This window comes from Brassica napus, chromosome C3, assembly GCF_020379485.1.
Source record: "Brassica napus cultivar Da-Ae chromosome C3, Da-Ae, whole genome shotgun sequence".
NCBI classification, from domain to species: domain Eukaryota; kingdom Viridiplantae; phylum Streptophyta; class Magnoliopsida; order Brassicales; family Brassicaceae; genus Brassica; species Brassica napus.
This window is the reverse complement of record NC_063446.1, coordinates 36,048,448-36,071,328: the sequence shown is the minus strand read 5'-3', so window position 1 is coordinate 36,071,328 and position 22,881 is coordinate 36,048,448. Positions and strand designations below refer to the sequence as shown.

General features: G+C 35.6%; 1 protein-coding gene and 1 long non-coding RNA gene across 3 annotated transcripts; one reads left to right on the top strand and one right to left on the bottom strand.

The window, feature by feature from the left end:
- Window positions 1-11,216: 11,216 nt before the first annotated feature.
- Window positions 11,217-17,204, bottom strand: LOC106390301 (transportin-1-like). 2 transcript variants are annotated; one of them, XM_013830733.3, is made up of 28 exons: window positions 16,871-17,203; window positions 16,292-16,579; window positions 16,120-16,209; window positions 15,944-16,021; window positions 15,768-15,848; window positions 15,603-15,653; window positions 15,394-15,479; window positions 15,247-15,313; window positions 15,087-15,143; window positions 14,969-14,998; window positions 14,822-14,881; window positions 14,620-14,733; window positions 14,436-14,549; window positions 14,245-14,343; window positions 13,966-14,166; window positions 13,804-13,875; window positions 13,607-13,717; window positions 13,278-13,361; window positions 13,034-13,141; window positions 12,784-12,885; window positions 12,617-12,679; window positions 12,471-12,545; window positions 12,311-12,382; window positions 12,112-12,236; window positions 11,973-12,024; window positions 11,814-11,882; window positions 11,683-11,742; window positions 11,217-11,603 (listed from the first exon to the last, which is right to left on the bottom strand). In XM_013830733.3, exons 1-28 carry the CDS (start codon window positions 17,054-17,056, stop codon window positions 11,523-11,525), a joined length of 2,676 nt encoding a protein of 891 aa, XP_013686187.1. In that variant the 5' UTR covers window positions 17,057-17,203; the 3' UTR covers window positions 11,217-11,522. The 2 variants fall into 2 exon arrangements, 1 of the variants encoding a protein (XP_013686187.1); XR_007320797.1 differs by having other exon boundaries at window positions 11,452-11,603; window positions 12,112-12,207; window positions 16,871-17,204.
- A 1,357-nt stretch (window positions 17,205-18,561) lies between these two features.
- LOC106394396 lies at window positions 18,562-19,843 on the top strand. The gene is made up of 5 exons (XR_001278853.3): window positions 18,562-18,650; window positions 18,742-18,876; window positions 19,001-19,130; window positions 19,214-19,322; window positions 19,441-19,843. It is a non-coding gene; the product is annotated as an uncharacterized LOC106394396 (long non-coding RNA).
- Window positions 19,844-22,881: the final 3,038 nt, after the last annotated feature.

Here is a 22,881-nt window from a genome sequence, read left to right as displayed (position 1 = left end):
GCGGAGATCACAAAGGCGAGCGTAGAGGATGATTAGGGTTCCACCAGGAGACTGGGGTAGTCGGGCCGCGTACGAACATAGCATGAAGCCCAAATGCGAAGCCCGTAATGAACGGTGCGTATCCGACGTGGCAGCGCGTGGGAGCTTCAATTTCCAGCGTGGAATCCGAGCTGGCATGCCCAGGAGAGATACAATGCTTTCTTTATATATAAAGATTCTCGATGAATATTGAATAATCCAAAAACTCATTACAATTATTAAACAAATAACATATCTGAATCTAATAGATTGAAAGTCATAGAATTACAAGTTTGACATGTGATTTATACAGTAATCCTAACAAACTTTAAAAGATAATACTCCTCAACGTTTTAAGATATTGTTACAAACTAATCCTGCAAATCACTATATTAACAACATAAAATAAATACTTTTAAAATGTATATTTGTAACAACTAACACCAAAACCGTCCAAAAACACATAAAATCATAGAGGACCCGGGAAAAATTTATGGACAACATTAATCCCTTGATCCAAAACAAATAAAACACATACTTAATATTTTATAAATGTTACAAACCCTTGCTATGAATTGCAATAGTAAATACATCAAAAAATACTCTCACCATAACAACAAAACAATAATGTTCACTACAAATGGAAACTAAACAGTTAACCAATGTTTTAAATATCGGACAAGACATTGACTCGGCATTGTATCTCGGTCAATAGTCAGACCGGTTCAACCAGGTTTTAAATATTAATTTAATTATAAATAAATTAACTATATATATATATATATATATATATATGTGTGTGTGTGTGTATAACTATAAAATGATTCTTCTAAAACTTTATATCATTGTTAAAATATAAAAAATCATATGAAAATAAAATGATAACTTCAAAAATAATATTAAACTATAATGAAAACTAATTATTTAGATAGATATTTTAAAAAATACAAATATTTTACGAAATTTTTCTAAAATTTGAAACTTTTTTTTTAAACTTGAATTCTAAAAAACTAGGTTTTAATATCAAATTGGATAATCGGATTTAGCGAGTTTGACCAGTGTTTGACCGGGTTTACTGGTTTAATTCAAATCTGATTTTTAACACAATCCGGAATCGGCTAAAAGAGCAAGTCACGGTCCAACCCGTCGGTCAAGTTTCAAAACACTGCAATTAGCATAAACCCATCCATCCGAAACAACTATCACATCACTTGAAAAAATTACAAAATACTAGACGAATTCATACCATATCAAGAATAGAAAAGTGCCCACGAGATATTCACACTGAAATAATCTCACTTATGTGGCAACACTGAAAACAGTGAAATCGACAATTACATGTCATCCCAACAAAAACATGAGAAGATGCAACTTATGTTAGCATTACAAACAAATGAGGAAATTATTTGTATAGTCTTCGATTAAACTCTATCTTTTTATCAAAAAATCTATCTATTTATCAAAAATAAACTATCTTTATTATAAGTTTTCTTTGGGACAAATGTTTTTTCTTTCGTTTTACTAAAATTTGGGCAAATATTTGTCTAATTCTATTAACAAATTTTCTACCAATATGTAAATATAAATAAATGAGAATAAACAAAAAGACATTATGGTCAACATGAAAGTCTAATGCAAAATATTAAACATTTTACTACCACTAAACAAAACTAAAATTGATCATCTTTAGTCATGGAAAAAATTTGTTACGCATAACAATCAAACAAACACATTAAGACGATACTATAAAATGAAATACACTAAACTATCATAGCAAACTAACATAAAAAATACTTGAAAGCCAAATCAATAAGAAAAACAATAACAACGGTCATGCGCGTAACACGAACGAATCCCTAGTAGATGATATAATTCCAGTCCCAATGCGTTCCTGACAGCTTCCTCTCCGGCACAAGGGAGACTATCCACACTCCTTGTGGTCTCTTTGGATTCGTAGCAAAGGAGGAGAAAGGTTACTGACGTATTCCCCAAGAAACACACCTTGATCCCTGATCGTATATGTCAATACACTCTTTGGTGCGTTCGATCGATCTCTACCATACGGTCAGTAATCTTTCAGCGGTGCTCCTGTCAAATCTCAGTCTTTGCTGAGATCTCAAGCGGTGATATTTCAACACTCAGTCTTTGCTGAGTCTCCGACCAAGACCGTAGAGACGGTAGGTCATTCCCCAGAACATGGGGTCACCGTTTCGTATGAAGTCGGCGCATCATGCGGATATCAAAGGCAAGGGGGTCTTATATGAAGATGATGACGTGCCAATCAAGTTGGTGGATCGAGATGATTCATTTGCCATTAAGGAGCTTGGCTTGACCTTGATCGGGAAGGTTTTAAACCCGAAGAAGCAAAACGTCGAGAAGTTACTTCAGACGATGCCTGCACAATGGGGCCTGGCAGAGAGAATCACGGCTAATGATCTAGGGAATGGGAAGTTTTTGTTAAATTTCTCAAACGTGGAGGATCTTAACTACATCATGGCAAAGGGTCCATTCCATTATAACTTTTGTATGTTCGTGTTGGTTTGTTGGGAGCAAATCGTTCATGACGACTACCCGTGGATCATTCCGTTTTGGGTACAGTTGATCGGGTTCCCTATCCATCTGTGGACAGACACGAACGTAAAGAATATAGGTCGCCGAATTGGTCATGTTGATACTATTGAGCTCACGGAAGGACGTATGCTTATTGATGTCGACTCACGACGGCCTTTGAAGTTCTCCCGAAAGGTTGAATATGAAGGAGATGAGGTCACGATAGAGATTAAATATGATAAGCTCTTCAAGCATTGCACCACTTGTGGCATGCTCTCACATGAGAAAGGGTATTGTCCCTCCATCAAAGTCACACAACCCTCACTGGAACGATCAGATGTATTCACACGCATGCAGTTACCGGCTTGTCAAAGTGCTCGTGATACTCAAGGTAGTGACCGTAACCATCATCAGTCTTCGCTGATGAAAAATGAGATGTATTCTCGTAACTCTCACGAGTATGAGATAAGGCCGGACCTGCGTAATAGGCTACGTGAGAGTAACAACAACTACTCCCGATCATGGGGGAAGGATCGAAGTGATAGAAGTCATGCTGATAGGATTATCAGGCGCAAAGATGAGTCCAGGAGGAGCGACATGTATGGTGGTGGACGTGCTCGTACGGGGCCTTATGATCGTAATGAAGGACGATTGTGGCGAGTTAAACCAAAACTCATTAACACAACAGACTCTGAGCTGAATGGTAGTGGTGCGGCTGACAAGAAGAATGAGATTGTTCCATATGAACAATTCTTAGGTGCGGGACCTCAGGAGCCTTTGAACTTCGGTAATGACCTCTCGAGTAGTGAGGAAAAAAAAGAGGACACACCTGGTACTAGGAAGCTGGCTAGTGCAATTGTCACTCAGTCACGATTGAGATCTACAGAAAACGTGACGGTTCGGAGCAGGGTTGACAACATTGCAGATGGAAGGCTTCTCACGTTTTCTCCACAAGCAAAAGGCCCCATGGATAAGCAGATTATTGAAGCTTTAAGTGATATGGACAGCGGATTAGTGGATATTGATGTTAATGAGGATGATCTTTTGGAAGATGAGCTCATGGAGATGGAAGGAGATGAGCTATCGAACACTGATCGTGCTAATGTGGATGAGAAAAAGAAGGTGAAGCACAAGAGACTCGGCGTCAGGAGAAGTGCCCCGTTGGGCAGCTCAAGCCGGATGTTTGAGATCCTCCGTCGGGGTTCTCCAAGTAAAAGAACGGCTCGTTCTGGTTCACTTGCATCAGAGAGAGTTGACAAGTCGGGACGATACCGGTCAGGTTCCAAAAAGGAGTCAAACGGGTCCAAAGGTGATGGTTCGATGAGGTCCAAAAACTCATCCCACCGTTATCAATGAGGACACTCAGTTGGAACTGTCGAGGGATTGGAAACGACCTCACAGTTCGACGCCTTACGGAGATGTGTCGGAAGCATCACCCAAGACTTGTGTTTCTTTCTGAGACGAAGAACAGGAGGCTACTGTTGCAAAACATTCAGGCCGATTAGGATTTGATCATTTGTTTACCGTTGAGTCACTTGGTCTTAGCGGAGGTTTAGCTCTTTTGTTTATGGATGAATTTCAAGTTAATGTTTTGTTTTCAAATAACAGAATGATTGACATCGAAGCAGTCATTGATGGAATAAAAGTCTTTATGACGTTTGTTTATGGAGACCTTGTATTAGAGCGTAGGGAACAAGTATGGGAACGTCTTACGCGTTTATCAACCACAAGAAATGTACCTTGGTTCATGATAGGTGATTTTAATGAAATAATTGATCACAGTGAGAAAGAGGGAGGAAGAAAGCGTTCCGATGGTTCCTTCTTGCCTTTTAAGCAGATGTTAAGCCACTGTGGAATGCTGGAATTTCCATTTACTGGGAATAAGCTTTCATGGGTTGGGAAAAGATCAGGAGGAACAACTGTTAAATGCAGATTGGATAGAGCAGTGGGTAATGAAGATTGGCATGAAAAGTTTCCTCATACAGCGACAAAGTACCTTAGGCTGTGGGGATCGGATCATCATCCGATCCTTGCGGATATTCTCACAAAGCCAGTCAGGAAAAAGAAAAAAATTAAATTTGATAAGCGTTGGCTGTGTAATGAGGAGCTAAGGAAAGTCATTCTGGAAGGCTGGAAATCAGAGGACCTGCCTCCTGAAGCGAATATAATGGAGCATATAGCTAGCTGTAAGAAAGCTTTGAGTCAATGGAGGAGAGAAAACAATGTGAATTCGGAAAAGCTAGTCGAGGAACTCAAAGAGAAGGTGGAGGGGCTGTATTCGAATGATGATGCTACTTCAGAGGAAATATCGGAGGCTCTGAAGGAGCTATCTACTGCTCTTAAGGCAGAAGAGATGTTTTGGAGACAGAAAAGTAGGGTCCTCTGGTTAAGGGAAGGTGATAGGAACTCAAAATATTTCCATGCACTGGTGAAGCAAAGGCGAGCAAAGAATAGGATAACGCAACTTCTTGATGAAAATGGAAATTTGGTGGAGGATGAGGAGGGATTAGTAGCCATTGCTACTAGCTATTTGGCAAATATTTGAATCGTCTAACCCAGAGGATATAGCTAAGGCGCTATCAGAGGTTTTGACGACTATTTATGGGACGATAAATGCGGAGCTTACAGCCCCAGTAACTGAATGGGAGGTTAAATTGGCGTTGTTTGCTATGCATCCGGAAAAAAGCTCCAGGACCAGATGGAATGACAACACTCTTTTACCAGAAGTTTTGGGATATTTTCAAAGTTGATTTAACTCGTATGGTTAATCAATTCATTTTCGAAGGGACAATGGCACAGGGCCTTAATGATACAAATATTTGCTTAATCCCTAAGACGACAAAACCGAATGAGATGACTAAATTTAGACCTATCAGTTTATGTAATGTCAGCTACAAGATAATTTCTAAGGTCTTATGCCAAAGATTAAAGAATGTTCTTCCACAGAGAATATCAGAGACCCAGTCAGCCTTCGTAGCTGGGAGACAGATTACGGATAATATCATGATAGCTCATGAGATGTTCCACGCCTTGAGAACTAAACCAGAAGGACGGGTTAAACAGATGGCCATAAAAACAGATATAAGCATATGATAGGATGGAGTGGTCATTCATTGAGGCAGTTATGAGAAATATGGGTTTTGCAGAAATGTGGATTGACTGGATTATGAGATGCATCACTTCGGTCAAGTATAAAGTCCTCATGAATGGAGAACCAAGGGGAAACATTGTTCCAGAGAGAGGTTTACGCCAAGGAGATCCTTTGTCTCTTTTCATATTTATTCTATGCACGGAAGCACTCGTTAGCCTTCTTAATCAAGCAGAGAATCAAGGGAATGCGAGTCACTCGCGCTTGCCCCTCGGTATCTCACCTTCTCTTTTCTGATGATAGCCTTTTCTTCTATAAAGCGGAGCCCCGTGAATGTGAAGAAGTTATGAAAGTAGTAAGGAAATATGAGAAAGCATCAAGCCAACGCATTAATTTTGACAAATCCTCATTACTCTTTGGTAAAAGGGTTCCAGCGAATGATAGGCAGCAAATCAAGAATACTCTTGGTATACAAAACGAAGGCGGGATGGGCTCATATCTAGGAATCCCAGAGGATATTAGTGGATCAAAGTGCAAATTATTTGCTTTCTTAAAGGAGAAGCTCCTACATAGGGTGAATGGCTGGACTGGTAGATGGTTATCCAAGGGAGGAAAGGAGGTGTTGATTAAATCGATATTGTTAGCTCTTCCGACCTATGTCATGTCCACCTTTCTTCTTCTTTTGGAGATTTGTGAGAATCTAGCGAGTGCCATTGCACAATTCTGGTAGAGCTCGAACCCTCCAAAAAGAGGAATCCATTGGGCAAAATGGGAAAAGATGTGTGCGCCTAGAGAGGAGGGGGGAATTGGGTTCCGCATGATCCATGAATTTAATCTAGCTCTTTTAGCTAAAAAGCTTTGGCGACTTGTGCAATTTTCGGACTCATTAGTAGCGAGAGTTCTTCGGGGGAGATATTATCGTCTCAGTTCGCCATTGCGAATGGGCACAGCAAATACCCCATCGTATGTATGGACAAGTATGACTGCAGCGAGGAAGCTATTACTTTTGGGCATCAGAAGTAAGGTGCACTCAGGGTATGAAATTAATGTGTGGGAGGACCTTTGGATCCCTTCGACGTCAGCTAGACCGGCTCGGTCCGGGCTCCAGCAGTGAACCCAAAGATGATCGTAAGCAGTCTTATCAATCCAGCTACAAAGGAATGGGATGTTCGTTTACTGGAACAATATATAGCTCAAGAAGATATTCCGCTGATCATGAGTTTGGCCATAAGCCCTACCCATCGACGTGATACATTTTGCTGGAGCTACTCAAAGAATGGACAGTATACTGTTAAATCAGGGTATTGGGTTGCTACAAACTTGATGAGGGATGAGGAGGATTTAGAAGTTCTACAACCCAGCATTACAAAACTCCAAGCCTTTGCTTGGAAGGTAAAAGCGCCACAAAAGATCTGCCATCTTATATGGCAATTAATATCAGGACATGTAGAGGTAACAAGGAATCTGGTACGCCGTAACATGCGATACGACAATTATTGTCCAAGATGTGGAGCACCAGAAGAGACAGTTACTCATGCTATCTTTGAGTGTCCACCGGCCTTACAAGCATGGGAGTTATCATCAACACCATCGAGCCCTGAAATCTTCCCGGTACCAAGTATTTACGCTAATTTGGACTATCTTTTTTGGAGAAAGAATGGTATTCCGGAGCCAGAAGACGATAGAGATTCTTATCCTTGGATAATTTGGTACATATGGAAAGCTAGAAATGATAATTTGTTTAGAGGCATAAATAGAGATCCACTGGAACTAGTCAGGTATGCAGAGAGTGAGTGCCAAGCTTGGTACAACGCAAGAGACACTGAACCGATTTCGCCACAGGTACAGACTAATGAAGAAGCACAAGCCTTAAGCTTGGGTGATATTTGTATGGTGGATGGTTCATGGACCTCTACAGCTCAATTTAGTGGAATGGGATGAGTTTGGAAGGATACAATGGGGAAGATACAACTCATGGGATCAAGGAACTTGCAGAGGAGGGAGACAACACTACACTCGGAACTGGAAGCGCTACAGTGGGCAATGGAGAGCATGATACAACACTCGTACTGTCAGAGGTTTGGGACGGACTGCAAGGACCTGATTGCGATGTTAGAACAGCCACAAGATTGGTCCAACTTCTCAACAGAGCTGGAGATCATTCAAACTCTTCGGTTGTGTTTTTCAGACTTCAAGATCAGCTACTTCCCAAGGATGCAGAATGAGATTGCGGATTCGCTAGCTAAGAATGCACGTTCTTTTCATAGATCCTTATGTTTTACTGGTTGTTCTATTCCGGTTTGGTTCCCAAACCACCTCAAGTTTGAGTAATAGAATAGCCGTTTGCCGTAAAAAAAAAAGAATGAATATTAAAAGTTATAAATTCATTTCAGTTTAGAGAATGATATATTTTTACATATGATATTATTTATTTATTTTTTACTAACGGCTATTCTAACATATGATATTATTAAAGTTAAACTAAGGTCGAACATAATAGAAAATCATTAAGAAATAAACGGGGGGAAGAATGGAGAGACGCATTGGAACAGTAAGAAATGTCTTGATTCCTTATCTGTCGGCTAGATTTCCCGTCATAGGATCATTATCATAATCCACTTACAAATCAAAGATCCTTTACGGTCTAAAACCAAACGATCCCAAAATTCCATAGATCCGAAGATAGGTCCTAAAGGCAAACGATTTTATAAATTTATGATCTGAAAATCTTATAAAATTGTTTCATATTCCAGATGAAACATGGAATAAAACATTTTATCAAGTAAAAGTGTAGCCTTCATAATATTATAACACTCTAGATCCGGTGTAACTGACCATGTCTGACCCCAGGAAATTAGAAGTTGATGGTTTGTGTACTTGTGTTATATATGGAGGATGATGTGATTTGAAAGAATAAAAATGAAACATCAAGACGATGTTGTTGAATATTTTTATACTAGGTGTTTTGCCCGCACATGCGGACATATTCATTTTAATAATAGTTATTAATATATGTATCATGATTTAAACATCAGGATAATTTATTCTTAATCATTTTAGTTTTCTTCGATGTTTATTTCGGTCTACGTCTCCCTAAGAGCATAATTACATATCAAATATTATACACAATAAAGTAAATTAAGAATGTGAATTTTTGGTCTCTCTTAATCTACTTTGTATTTTTGAATCATAAACATGTATTAAATTACCAAAAAACACTAAAACACACAAAATCCAAGCAAGAACAAAATAAATAAAAAGTAAATAAAAATTAAAGTTCGATGATAATTTAGAAGAAAACTTAAAAAAAACGAATTGAGAAAATGACAATATTTCATTGGTTTACTTGATCACTAATGATAGTTTTATTTTTAAAGCTAAATTATGGTTAATTATATAATGATAAATCTAATTATTAATTAAAAATATATCTATTTTAGCCGTTTCATAGCATGATTACATATGCAACTCTCTAAACTTAATATCAAAGCATATTTTTTTATAGATTAAACAATAATTAAACATACACGAGAAATAACTACAGAAGTAATTCAGAATAGTTAATTCATAATTTCAAACTCCATGTAACAAAACCGACTTGCTCCTAGTCTTTCAAACTCAAAGAAAGAAAAAATATATAGAATTCCAACTACAAAACAAATATCAAAAGTACATAAATATATATGTCAAAAACTATAATCGAGACAATTTAGAGTAAATGAGAAAAATGAAACTATAAAATTTTAAAACATCTTACATCATATGAAAATAAGAATTGGTCTTAACTTGTGTAAAATAATTATAATTTTAATTCCAGTTTGAAAATTTGAAATAGTTTTATATTATTTAAATTAATAAATTAATAATTTATGCTAAAAACTAATAATAATCTCGTGAAAGTTAAAATAATTATAATCATATTCCAATTAGAAATTTTAAAATATTTATATTATTCAAATTAATGAATTAATTATAAAGTATGAAATACTTATATTATCTAAATTAAGAAACTGATTATTTAATCTAAAAACTAATAAGAATATGACAAATAAGCAAAATTAGCTAAACTCGTTGAGAATGTGACAAATCAGCAAAATCACTTCATAAATAATAGTATAGATGTTTCGTTGACGAATAAAATACTAAAAATATTATCATATCACAAATTATAAGATTTAGTGATGTTAAAATATAAAAAATAATATATTAGATAAGAGAAAATTCCATAAAAAATTCCAACTAAATTTTGTTAAGCCTTTTAACACTCAACTTTTTTTCTTACACATTTTAATATCTCAACTAATTATTTTGCCCATTTTTATATACAGACTTTTAAAAATATGCTCATTTTAATACCCAAACTTTTTTTTATTTTAATCCAAATATTAATAAATTTCAAACAAAATTCAAAACATTTCCAAAATCTAAGAAGTTTTTAGTTATAGGAAAGAAAATAACTAAATTGTGCAAAACATTTTACATTAATAAAAACTTAATTTTGATGTAAAATTAAATAGTGTTGTTTTCTATTTCCAAAAATAAACCAAATTTGATATTTAAAACTTAAAATTTTTATTACACAATTTAAGATTATCCACAATTTATGTACTTTTATTCTACAACTTAAAATAAAGTTAGAAGCTTTATAATTGTTTGTAAATTTTAGAGATTTTTTAAATTTGATTTAAAATTTATTAATATTTTTGATTAAATAAACACATTTTACGTATTAAAATGAGCACCGTTTTAAAAATTTGTGTATTAAAATGGACAAAATAATTAGTCAAGGTATTAAAATGGGTAGCAAAAAAAAATTTGCGTATTAAAAAGCTTAACAAAATTTAGTTGGAGTATTTTATGGAATTTTCCCATTAGATAATAAGAAAATATTATTGGATCAATAGATTTTTCTTTTACTAGGTTCTGTGATTAGAGCTTTTTAAGTTGCAATTGTCAAAGGTACAAACAAATAGTTTTGGAGTTTCATATCTTAGTGAACTGAAGGACTTGATCAACAAGTGTTGAGTCAACCAAGATGGATAAAATAGGAATCGATTTGTGTCGTGTGTAAAATATTTGTGTAATTTGGATCAAACAACTTTTTAAGAGATTGTTCGAAAGATTTCTAATAAAGAAATATGTATTTTTGGAATTAGTTTGTGTGTTTGTTGTTTTCGCTGGATCTCAATTTTGTAAGATAAAATAGATACGGAGTAAAAAAGGAGCATTAATATCGAAAAGAGTAATGCTGGAGTATAGTGAAGGACTTGGGGAGCAAGAGGCTTGCGAACAACAACTTTTACGGAGCATTAGAGCTGGCGAAGTGTACGTTTTGGTGCCGTCTTCGGCGGAGCAGAGATCAAAACAGTTAAGAAGAAAGCATCATGCGAAAAGATTGTGTAAGTGTACGTTTTGATTCCTGCATCATGCGATTATTATTTTTTTCTCATTAACCAACTTCGACTGGAATTCAGATTTTTTACCACTATATTGGGAGAAGTTTATAGTGTAATGAATATTTGACGTAATAGATTTAAATTATGACTTGAGACTTGTAATGAATATTTGACATAATAGAAGTGTATCAATAACGTAACCAAACTCAAAGGAGAATGATGACAGAAGAAAATACACATTATCTCTTATTGGTAATCCACATGTCCAAAAATAGTTCTTTCAGGTCCAGTTATGTTATCTGAAGAACCTCTATATTGTTTCTTTTTTTCTCTTGCAACATTTTTGCCCTTCATCTTAATCGTGTCTAGAGCTTCTGCTCATCAAGCTCAGTGAATCTATTTGTTGTTTGCAATGAATAAGATAGATCAGATCTCTCTCATATTTGAGAGTAACCGGTGTACAATCATTATTACACTTGATATCTCGAAAGCCTTTCTTTTACAGGAGGTTCCAAAGCAGACCAACATTCTCCCCATGAATTTCCAAGCATCTGAAACCAAAAGACATTATTAATCATTTGACATCAGATTAGGAGCATAGTTTACGAGTTTATACTGAGCACAGATTACGTGTTTATAGCCGTTCAGAACTTGGGAGACTTCGTTTTTGACGTCTTCGCTTCTTATTTCCTGTGATAAAAAAGTTGTCAACCAATTGTTCCAACGAGATTGACTTTTAAGTTAGTTTTCTGTTTACTTACATGCCAGCTTGCAATGGCTTTGCATATGAAAACAAGTGAGCTGACACCTCCTGATGGATTCACTTTAACCTGAAATGTAAGGAGAACACTCGGTAAATATCAAACTTGATTTACACGTTCCAAATAGATAGTAAAGGGTAGAGAGAGAGAGAGAAATACCACTGCACATAATCCTCTAAATGCCTCTTCTTTCTCAGTGTCATCACGTACCCTGAAAAGAAAATATAATAAGAAAATGTTCTACGGAGTAGACGTTGGGAGTGTAAAGACTCCAGATCCCACAGAAAGGTTCACTAACATTGACAATGCCAAGCACCATGGCTTCATGAAGTGCTCCATGTGAGGTGCAACGAGGTCTGGACGAATCCATGCTAGTCTCCCCAAAGTAATTGCACTGTTCTCAACTAGTGACTTATTAACAGCCTATTTTTACAAGAAAGGGTCGTCATATACCACAGTTGATAGAGTCGGAAACGGCCAAGAGGCTCTTGAAGTACCTCTTCATGCTGAAGAATCAGGCCTAGGGAAGAGACAACGTTGGTCACAATTGATGAGACTTCTTGACCAACCTGAAACATTCGAGTTCATATCACTCACTAGTTTGCCCTTAACCAAAAACTTCAAGCTTTGATACCAAACTTAGTGTTTTGGTATTACCTTGACTGCTAATTCTCCAATGGCCCAACAAGCATTATTTGCGACAGAAAGGTTTTCTCTAATGAGGTTTGCACTCTGTACAAAGCATAGAGATATAAACAAAAACAAGAATGAGATAGTCGGAGTAAGAAGAGTTGGAAACCAACCAGTTGCTGGCTTGCAATTTCAAGGAACTCAAGCAGGCGGGGTTGTAGGTAGGCCGGGAATACCTATCAGTGGTAGCCAAACGGCATTATTACACTCATGACTCATATAAATAGCAAAATGCCATCGAAATTATAGCACATGATACTATGGAATATGCAAAGCTTACTCTTGCAAGATCGCCCATGAGTGCAAAAGCACTTTGTCTGACATCAGGAGCTTCATCCATGCAACACTTGAGAAGCACATCTCTTAGATTACTCTGTGAAATCTGCAAAAGAGCGATGAAGTGAGAATATATCAGTTGACTCAATCATATTATACCAACATCATCGATCGGAGTAGCTAAAAGTACTATTCACTGATTGAGAACTATGAAGAGAAAATTGTGCAATTAATATATAGAGAAAATGGAATACCAGAGACTCTATCCCACTGCCAAGCCCTTCAGCAAGTCCAGAAAGTAAATCAAGAGAGCAAACAATGAATTCTCGGTCGTACTGAGCCCCAGCAGAAGCAGGATCAACCTACAAATAACACATGTAAGGTTTCATCAGACAAAGAAACATATGCGTGCAATAATTATGTACACGCCCCAGTAAAACGGGAAAAGAACGTTCTAATTCTCCAATGAGATGAAATATCCAAAGTTCCGAATGAAACCTTAGCCAGTTGTTGTAGCTGGATGATATCCATGCATCTCTGGAAAACAGGCTGAGCAAATGGAGCGAACCCAACACCCAAAGCCTGAAAGATTGAAAACATAATTTGTTAGACTAAGACATAGACAAGACAGTTCATGCTGCATACTGTCTAAGATCCCCTCAAGATAAATTTACATTTGTCTGACGTTAAATGCTATCTCCTACTATTCGTAGTAATTTCAGGCTCAACTAATCTTATGCAATGAAAGAAGTTTTGGCCTTTTTTAGCCGACCAACAACCCACAAGACTTTACCGATAATAGGAAGGCCTTGACAAATAGCACATACCTGCGAAATAGACGTGAAGCATTCCAGCAATGGAAATAGATCTTTATCTGAATTTGATAGTTGTTGCCACTTTGCTACCAGTGGAGGCATCAGAATTTCAAGATAAGCAGGCTGCAGTATATGGAATAAAAGACAATATTTAAGGAGCTAAAAATTTATTAGATCAAACTAAACTTAGACAAACCCAATCGTCGTACCTTATTCAACTCTTCTCTAACCGAATCTGCCAGTGTTCCAATAGCATCATAAACAATTCTTAAGTTCCGCCTCTGTACATGAAAATAGTGTATAGAAACATTTGTTTGAAGTAACTAATAGCCGTCACAGAGATTTATTCTGGCGAAGAAGGATTTAACTACCTGATACTTTCCAAAAGCGCACATTAGATGCTGCAGTATTACTCCCAGGTGTGGCACTAACTCTTCAGCGGCATCCTCTTCAACAGTTGCAAAAGCTGAACAGGCAGCCTCCTGGACCCGCTTGTTCGAATCCAAGAGTCTACGGAGAAGACCCATAAGAACTTTCTCAAACTGTTCGTAACCCTTCGGATTGCCAGTTTCCTAGAAAACAAAAGAAGTAACTCATCTAAAGACCGTTTTGAAGGAGTTGAAGCATGCAATCTTCTTCTCAAATGATACCTGGATAAGATACTTGCCAAATCGAGAAAGCGTCCAGCAAGATATGCTTCGAATGAGAGGGAACTTGTCATCTAAAAGAGGAAGAAGAAACGCTACGATCTGCAGAAATGAGGCACTAGCACATAAAGTTACTTGAACTGAGCGGATAAAAATTATATAAATGAGATTGTGCAGATAAAAAACGAACTTGCCTCCGACAAGTGAGGGTAAAGACCGTTAAAGCAGCCTTCAGCAATAGCCCCAAGGGTTAAAACAGCAGCTTCCCTTTCCTTCCAGGTCTCATCACCAGAAGTTGATATTTTCGCCTGCAGCTTGGACGAACATGGTTTAGCTAATTGTATTCATTTTCATAGAGCGAGAGACAAAAGCATACACCTGAATAAGGGGCATGAGGGCTGGAAGGATTTCATCTCCAAATACATTAGAGAGAACGTCAATAGCTGCTGCACTGCACTTTCTTAAATTCCAGACGTTAAACGAGTCATCATCCTATACCCCAGAGATAGTCATTAATTGAACACACATACGCAACATATATACAGATATTAAATGACACTAAAAGAAGTAGCTCATGTACATCGTCATCAAAATCCTCTGATCCATGAAGCCTTGATGTATGAAAGCGAGGTTTTAAATCCTGTAGGGGAACCAAAATGAAATAATAATGAAAGAACTTTTATTAATAAAAAAAAAAATTAATGTGTCGGGAACAAAGAAACTGCACCTGATCTCTGTCTGGTTGAGACTCATCTTCCTGCAAAAGTTAAAAGCTTTCATAAGATTTATAATTCATATGCATATAGAGAAAGGTGACAAAACATATGATATCAACAGAAAACAACCTCCGCATCAAAAAGGGACTCGTCGTCATCTGCATAAGCCATATTTGAGAGCAACACCTGAAACCGATAAAAATTTTACATAAATTTCAAACTACACCTGCTGAGTAAATATTTTAAGTCCAAAAATATACAGAAAACAAAAGGAGAGGTATAGTGATACTGGAATTAGGCGTGGCAGTAACTCTTTTAAGTTGTCCGGCGGAAGCTGAGCGTCACAGTATGCAGACCTGCGAAATAACAATATAGCTTTTTAAAACTGAGGACAATGATGGAAAATAAAGACAATAACATTTTACAATAACACTACCAAAATTCACATGCTTCAAGAGCGACTTCTTCGTCAGGGTCTTTGTTGACTTGTAGCATGTATTCCATTACATTCCTGAGATGTGGCTGAAATAGACAAAAACGAAACCTAAGATGCAGGGTAGAAGAAAGGCACGAACTAAGCATAAGAAGTGACGCTAAAGAGTAGATTTGAAATAATGTGTATGTTAAAACCAAAATGAAATATACCTCTATAGACGAGGGGAGAACTTCCGTGAGCTGCACAAATGCTGCGCATACCTTTTAAACAGAAGAAGAGTTATTATACATTATTAGCAAAAGAACTTCGAAATGAGATATAAAAATTCTGATTGAGTCATGTATAATCAACATAAGACTAAATAAGTCACGTACTAATTTTCTGACTTCTGCTACAGGATCATTGGCAAGGACAAACAGCCCCTGGAGGTACTTATCCATGGAATTGTACAAAGCCTGCAAAACATAGATTGTTATAATCCACCGTACTTAATACCAACATAAAACGAAAAAAAAAAAGAATTATTGTAAATGGTCTTCTCAATACTTACAGCAGGCATTATTATGACATATTGGTTCACACACCCTAGGGAAAGCTTCTTCAGTGAAGCATGGGGCGATTGGAAAAACTGCTCAAACAAATGGTAATCAATCTTACAGAAACCAATCGAACAATAAGAAAATCAATCAAACAAGAATTTAGCAAGTACCAATATGAGATGTTCACCTGAAATAGCCTAGGCAAGAAAATGTTGATAGGGCTTTCTGCTAAACCAGGCACTTCCGAATCCAATACATGTGGGATATCCTCACAAATCTGATCGACAAGACATGATACTACAAAAACTCTCAAAACCAAAAAAAAAAAAAAAAAAAAACTCGTCGTTGCTGGAACATACCTTTGACAATGCATCCATCGCACCGTCCATATGATTCAGATCATTGCTGTCTAAACAAGTTACAAGAGCTGGCAAAAGCTCAAGCCATCCAGAAACACCGTCTATATTGACAATTTCGCTGATGATTGTTCCAACCGTTGTCCGGATATGTCTGTCCACTGCTCCGAGACAAGGGAGCAGCTCCGACTTGATGTACTTTTGGTTCTCTTGAGCCATGGATGAATATCCACCTTTCAAATTGTTTTTCAACAGCAAACCAGCAGCTTGGCGAATCTCTACTGACTTACCCTGGTGCATCATAACATTACACATCAGCTAAGAAACATAACCAACAAGCAACAGAGATAAAAGAACCTCAGGCTAGGCTTGTCATTAACTACAAAACAACCAAACTAAGGCTAGCCTTTTGTTCCATTACAGAACACCGAAAAGTTCTCAACGACCAAGACAATCCGACAGGCAAAAAAAAAGTCTCAGGCTAGACATGTCTCTAAAGAAAGTCAAGTCGTCTCGGACAAGAAGATTGAGTCAATACGGTAAGAAAGAAGAGACACAAATGTGAAGAAACGGAGACAAAACCTGAGCGCGGACGAGGATGAAGACGAGATAGTTGTTGAAATCGGGAATCTGGGAGAAGTGCTGAAGTTGCTTCCAAATCTGAGACTTGTCAACGGCGGCGGAGGAAGGAGAAATCTGTTGCTCGAGAAGAACACAGATCTCAGAGAGGCCATCCTCTCGGGGCTGCCAGACCGCCGTCGCCGCCATGATTGTCGTGGGGGAAAAGGTAAATTGTGTCACTCGTGGGAGGAGAAGAATATATGATTCTTTGTACAACAATAATGGCACAGCAAAGTTTTGAAAAGACTGTGGAGGAGGATGCAGAGAAAGACCCCCTCCCCTGAGTTGGGTTTAAAATTCTTTAAAAGTTTCTGTTATGGGCTTTTTATGACTTTTGCTAGTATTTCTTTTCTACTTTTTAAATACAAAATGACAAATCAGTACTATTAAAACATTGATACTTTTTTAGATTTACCCTTATTTTACCTTTGGCATATTACTTTTTGTGCCATTATGATTTTGCATAATAATTAAAATCTCATTAAAGATAAATCTGTAAATTAGAAAAGAACCACAACTATAGTATTTAATAAAATCTGGCCTTTTAATTATATTGATATCTAATGAGTCTATTTACATTATTAAAACTGAATTATAATGTTCGAAAACATGAATATCAGTACAAATGAGAATTGTTTGTAAACATAAATATATCATATATATCTAACTCTATTAAAAAGGAGATATGCTTCATTCTCAGCTTGTCCACGTATGTAAATAAATTCAAACCAATAAGATAACACGATTTTGACACGTTCTCTATAAACATTAAAAATTAAAAATCGGATCTAATCGTTGGGCCTTACAAAATTTCCACCCAATCATTTAAGTTAAAATCCACAATGACCTACCACTTTCCTATCTCCCTCGTTGCTTCAATCTCTTTCATCCCTAACTCTGCAGATTACCGTTTATGTTTCACCTCCATTCATTCCTCCTCATTCAATTATATCATTCAATCCTATCTTCATGAGAGAACCCATATCATTTCACCTCCCTTTGTTTCTACTGTTATATAAACCTCCTCCTCCTCGAATCTCACTTCGATCCACTTTCTGGAACGAGAGATGCTAAACATTTGACTTTGATTTAGATACTGAGACCTTTTGTATCTTTATTTTTATATTTATGTGTTTCAGTATCATAATATAGAGATTGATCATCGATATCTTTGTATAAATTTTGGCAAAATGTAGCAATATACATGTTTCGAGTCATCATCAGCTTCAGTACCCAAACTTAACAGACGCAGAGCAGAGAGGTGAGAATTTGATTTTTCTGTATTTGATGTCCCTATCCCAACTGAGTTTCTCAGGTTGCTGCCTCTTTAACACAACCACTACCGATTTCTAAATTAATCACTTCCAACTATGCAGGGACACGACTGTCTGTCTAAATGTGTTTAAGGGCCTCTGCCGGAATCCTTCACAAGAAATTGGAACCGACTCGGTTTCTTTATCTGAGTCTTCGGGTAAGGATATGGTTGTAGCGAAGGAAGGCGAATTTTACGAGGCAAGAAGAGGCTCTAGCTCTGCCGTGGAAGAGAAAAGGAAGATTTTTTTCTGGTTCAGACCACCAGGCAAGTGAAGTAAAGTAAAGTAGAGCTTAAATGTAAAACAAAGAGAGATTTGAGGGTTGATTGTGTTTTGGAAAAGCAGGTGGGTGTTCTTAGAGTGTCTCTTCACTGTCACTGTAGAGGCTGTGAAGGCAAAGTGAATAAACATCTATCTAGAATGCAAAGGTCAATCTCTTCTTATCAACAACTTTCAATATATATTATCCAGAAGTCATGAAAAGATCAATTGGAAAAAGACTATTGTCGTTTACTGCAGCTCACTCTCAGAAATTAAAAGGATCTTTTGGCTCCGTGGGAGTAAATTATTACAGTGCCTTTTACGTTACAAGTGTCATTGTCGTGGATCATAACACTCCAAACTGGAGATCCGACGCACGCATCGAATGGAAAAGTAAGTTTATTTTTCCAGTTACATGATTCTCTTTTTATTCAGTCACATGATTCGATATTTCATATCTTGTTTTAATTTTCTGTGTCTTGGCTCACAAGTTTTTCATTACTTTATTATCAAACAGAACAAAACAAAGCTGGAGAAGTTTTGGGTCCGAGAGGTGGTTTAGAATGAGACTTTTTACACCGCAAGGGTTAAGAAAATTTCTAAATTATGCAAAAAGCAAATACAGAAACCCAAATTTATGATAATTGGTAAAAAAAATTTATATCCATATGTAGCCTCCTCCGAACTCCCTTTTTCATTATTTGTGCTAAAAGTTCGAACAATTATGTAGGACATTGTGATATATAGTATGAAAAGAAAGCTAAACTCTCGAATTTGATGGATGTTCAGAGGAAAGAGTACCACGAAAAACATCTCCAAAGCATCCACCAAGCCATCAAGTGAGTCTCTATTCTCTTTTAGTTACTTGACAAACGAGAAACATGTGCAGAAAGCTTAATTGAGTTTTTTCAAAGTTCTTAACTTCTTATTACCAATTGTGTATAATTCTCATTTTAGGGAGGATGGAGGATGGTGTTCAGGTAGATGGATACTATGCATGATCATTACTTGACAAGTGCGAATAAAAAGCTGGTTATGGTGTTATGTACGGTCTATTCTACCTAGACTACAACAACGGTTTAAAACGTAATCCAAGAATATCGGCAATGTGGTGCAAAGAGTTTTTGAAGAAATAAGAGATTGAAGATTCAGAGTAAGAAGAGTTGATGTTGAACTGTGTTGCTAACAAGAATATGAAGAGATTCTCAACGTCGTCGGGTTCGCTTTCCTGTTTTATACATATGTTTTCTTTGCATTTAGAAAAGTACGAGAGTTATGAGTTTATGATCAAGAGATACCTGAGAATCATCTTTAGTGGGCAATATACAGTTGAATTATATCCATATTGGTTTGGTCACTATAGACAGGAATTGGGTCTGACCATCATTTTAAATTGTCCCTCATCAAATTATACATACAAAATAGAGTAAATGTATTCGAAAGAGAGACATTAGAATACAGTAGGTATAATGCGGCCGAGTTGAATATAAAACTGTATTCTAGGTGTAATGCGGCCGAGATGAATATAAGAAAGAACGCAAATATCTACTAAATTTGGGAATAAAAACATTATTTGAAAATTATGGCCAATTATAAATTATAAATAAGTAACACAAATATCTACTAAATTTGGGAATATAAACATAATTTGAAAATAAATACAACACCCAACCATGTATATTACCCTGCCTGCGTACACAACACTTACTACAAAAAAATAGCACCGTTCATTACTCCAACTCCACCATATTACAATACAAATCTTGGAGAATCAGTGACAATAACAAAACACCAACTTCACAAACACAGCATAACCTTTATAGATTTAGATAGAGCAACAACAAAGTCTACGACCCCGCGCTTGCACCGATTATAACTTAGATTATGTATTGCTATGTTAATAGACAACTACATGTAAATCATTATAAATTAAAATTAAAAAAAAAAAAAAATAACTAAAAACAAAAAAAAAACAAATTCTTTCTTTGTGGGCTCTTTTAACATATCCAATTTTATGGAAAATAAATTATTTCTTTGTATACAAAAAACAAATAGGAATTTTCTGCTGTGCGAAGAAAGATTTTAAAAAATATAATATTAGTTTATTTTAAACGAAAAAAAATATTTTACATTTTTGTATTATTATTTTCATATTTTAACTACATCTGTTTGAAAAAAAAACCATCAATATACTTTTTACTATTTTTTTATTTTGATAGTTTAACTATTTCACTTTATTTTTTTAAAAAAAAATTAAGAGAGTTAACATTATTTTTTTTACAAAAAATGATATTATACTGTATTTAATGATTATTTATTTTAAATATATCTTATTCCTTAATTTTAAATATGTTTTTATTTAAATATATAAATTTTAATAAATTTACATTTTTGTTTTCTTTAGTTAAAATATGTTAAACTGGTACAGTATGTTAATTAACCTAATAAACCGATAAACTTAAATAAAAATTGAATCAATTAACTATGAACAATTTTTTATTTGATTCGTATTGCTTTAGTTTTGCATTATCAATGAACACTTACAGTTAATTTTGATCGTATATGTGTGTATATATATATATATATATATATTTATACCAAATATGATATATAAGTTGATGTAAAAATATATTTGTAATTATATTTATTTTATTTTTCACTATTTTGATATATAGTTTTAATATCAAGCGCCCGCCAACGTGCAGAAAATTCAGATCTTCTAATTTTCAGTAAAGTATGAAAAAAATTCAGGTAATCAACAATGTTTTAGTTCCAGTGATGATAATAACAAATATAGTCTTATTGTCTGTAATGTGATTTGGTTAACTTTTCTTAATCTTTTATAAGTTCATTACGAAGTGAAGAAGAAGACGTAGAGAGATAATAAAACAACCAATAGGCAATCCATTGGAAAGAGTGCTTTCTAGGAGATCCTAAGTTATAAGAAATTCATCACCAAACCTCGAGGCTCAAAACCATCATATAAAATTTCAAACACTAACATTACTTTTAATAGAGGGAGAAGAACAACAAAGGGTAACCAGGTTGCACTATTTTCTTTTCCAATTTATCTAATATTAAGAAGAAAAAAATTTCACAAGAAGCAAGTTTTTGTGTTGAATAATAGTAAGGTGAATTGTTTGCTAATGTTTCTTACAATCAAAACGGAGATAATGAGAGGAGCAAGTGGGTCATACCGACAGCTCTCGTGGCCTAGGATCTTACATGTTGTTCACGCTCAAACGCGAATTCGGAAATAAGACCTCTTTGTTCTCTTTTCGCTCTTTTACAATTTATTACTTTAGAATCTTTCATATTGATTGTGTTGTGCGTGGCCCAACAGATAACCGGGACCTTCAGGGAAGGCTAGGTTAACTTGGCTTTCCTCCGATTAACAAAACTCGACGGTGTGAGTTTCGGTTCTCACACCAACTAATCATGGCAACTACAGCAAATGTAGTTGGACACATTCTCATGATGTTAGAAACTAACCATTACAATCCAAAAATAGAAACAAACTCATAGTTGGACTGCTTTTAAATAGGTACATGCGAATTACAAAATTTACATTGCAAAACATACATTCTAACTCATTTTAAACTATATTATTAATCAATGATGATGAAGCTTACACTATAGATCAGCCAAACATCTCTATACAAGGAGTTGCAAAACATAAGTAATTGAAAATATAAATTTGTTGTGGTGACAAAAAATTATCTCCAACATATTTAAGGTAATAACAAATATAAATTTAAAGGCTTATAATACATACTGATTAATAAATTTTATTTTATTTTTAAATTATTATTTAGCTAAGAAGATTGTCATCAAGAAAACATAACTAAGAACAACTTTAATGCGACATATTCGGAGCTTTCTATGTATTCTAAACTCAATTTTAGTATTTTGGCAAACAAATTAAAAAAAAATTACAAAAATGAGAAAAAAAAAGTTATATGCAACATTTAAACAACAAAAATCAGAGCATGTCTCTCCTAAAATACTAAATTCTACACACTAGATAGTTTATGAACACAAAAACATTGTACAATATTTGATATTAACACAACAAAATCATTAATATAATTTAAATAGTTATTATCCGCGCGTAGCGCGGAAAACGACCTAGTAAGTAATAAAAGGAGGATATCCTCCTCAACCAGGCTGTCCACGTGGGCAATATTAATCAACCAATCAGAGAGGGTGTTTTTGCCATGTCAGATGTGTGTTGCTTTTCTTGGGCCTCAACTGTGTTTTTTTTTTAAATGACTGTGTTTGATACGAATGGGCCTAAAACCCATCAGACCATATCAAGACACATACGGCGATCAAACCATTCCGACCTCTCTCATTCGTATTTCTCAAACCCTAATAACCCAAATCGATTCTTCATCC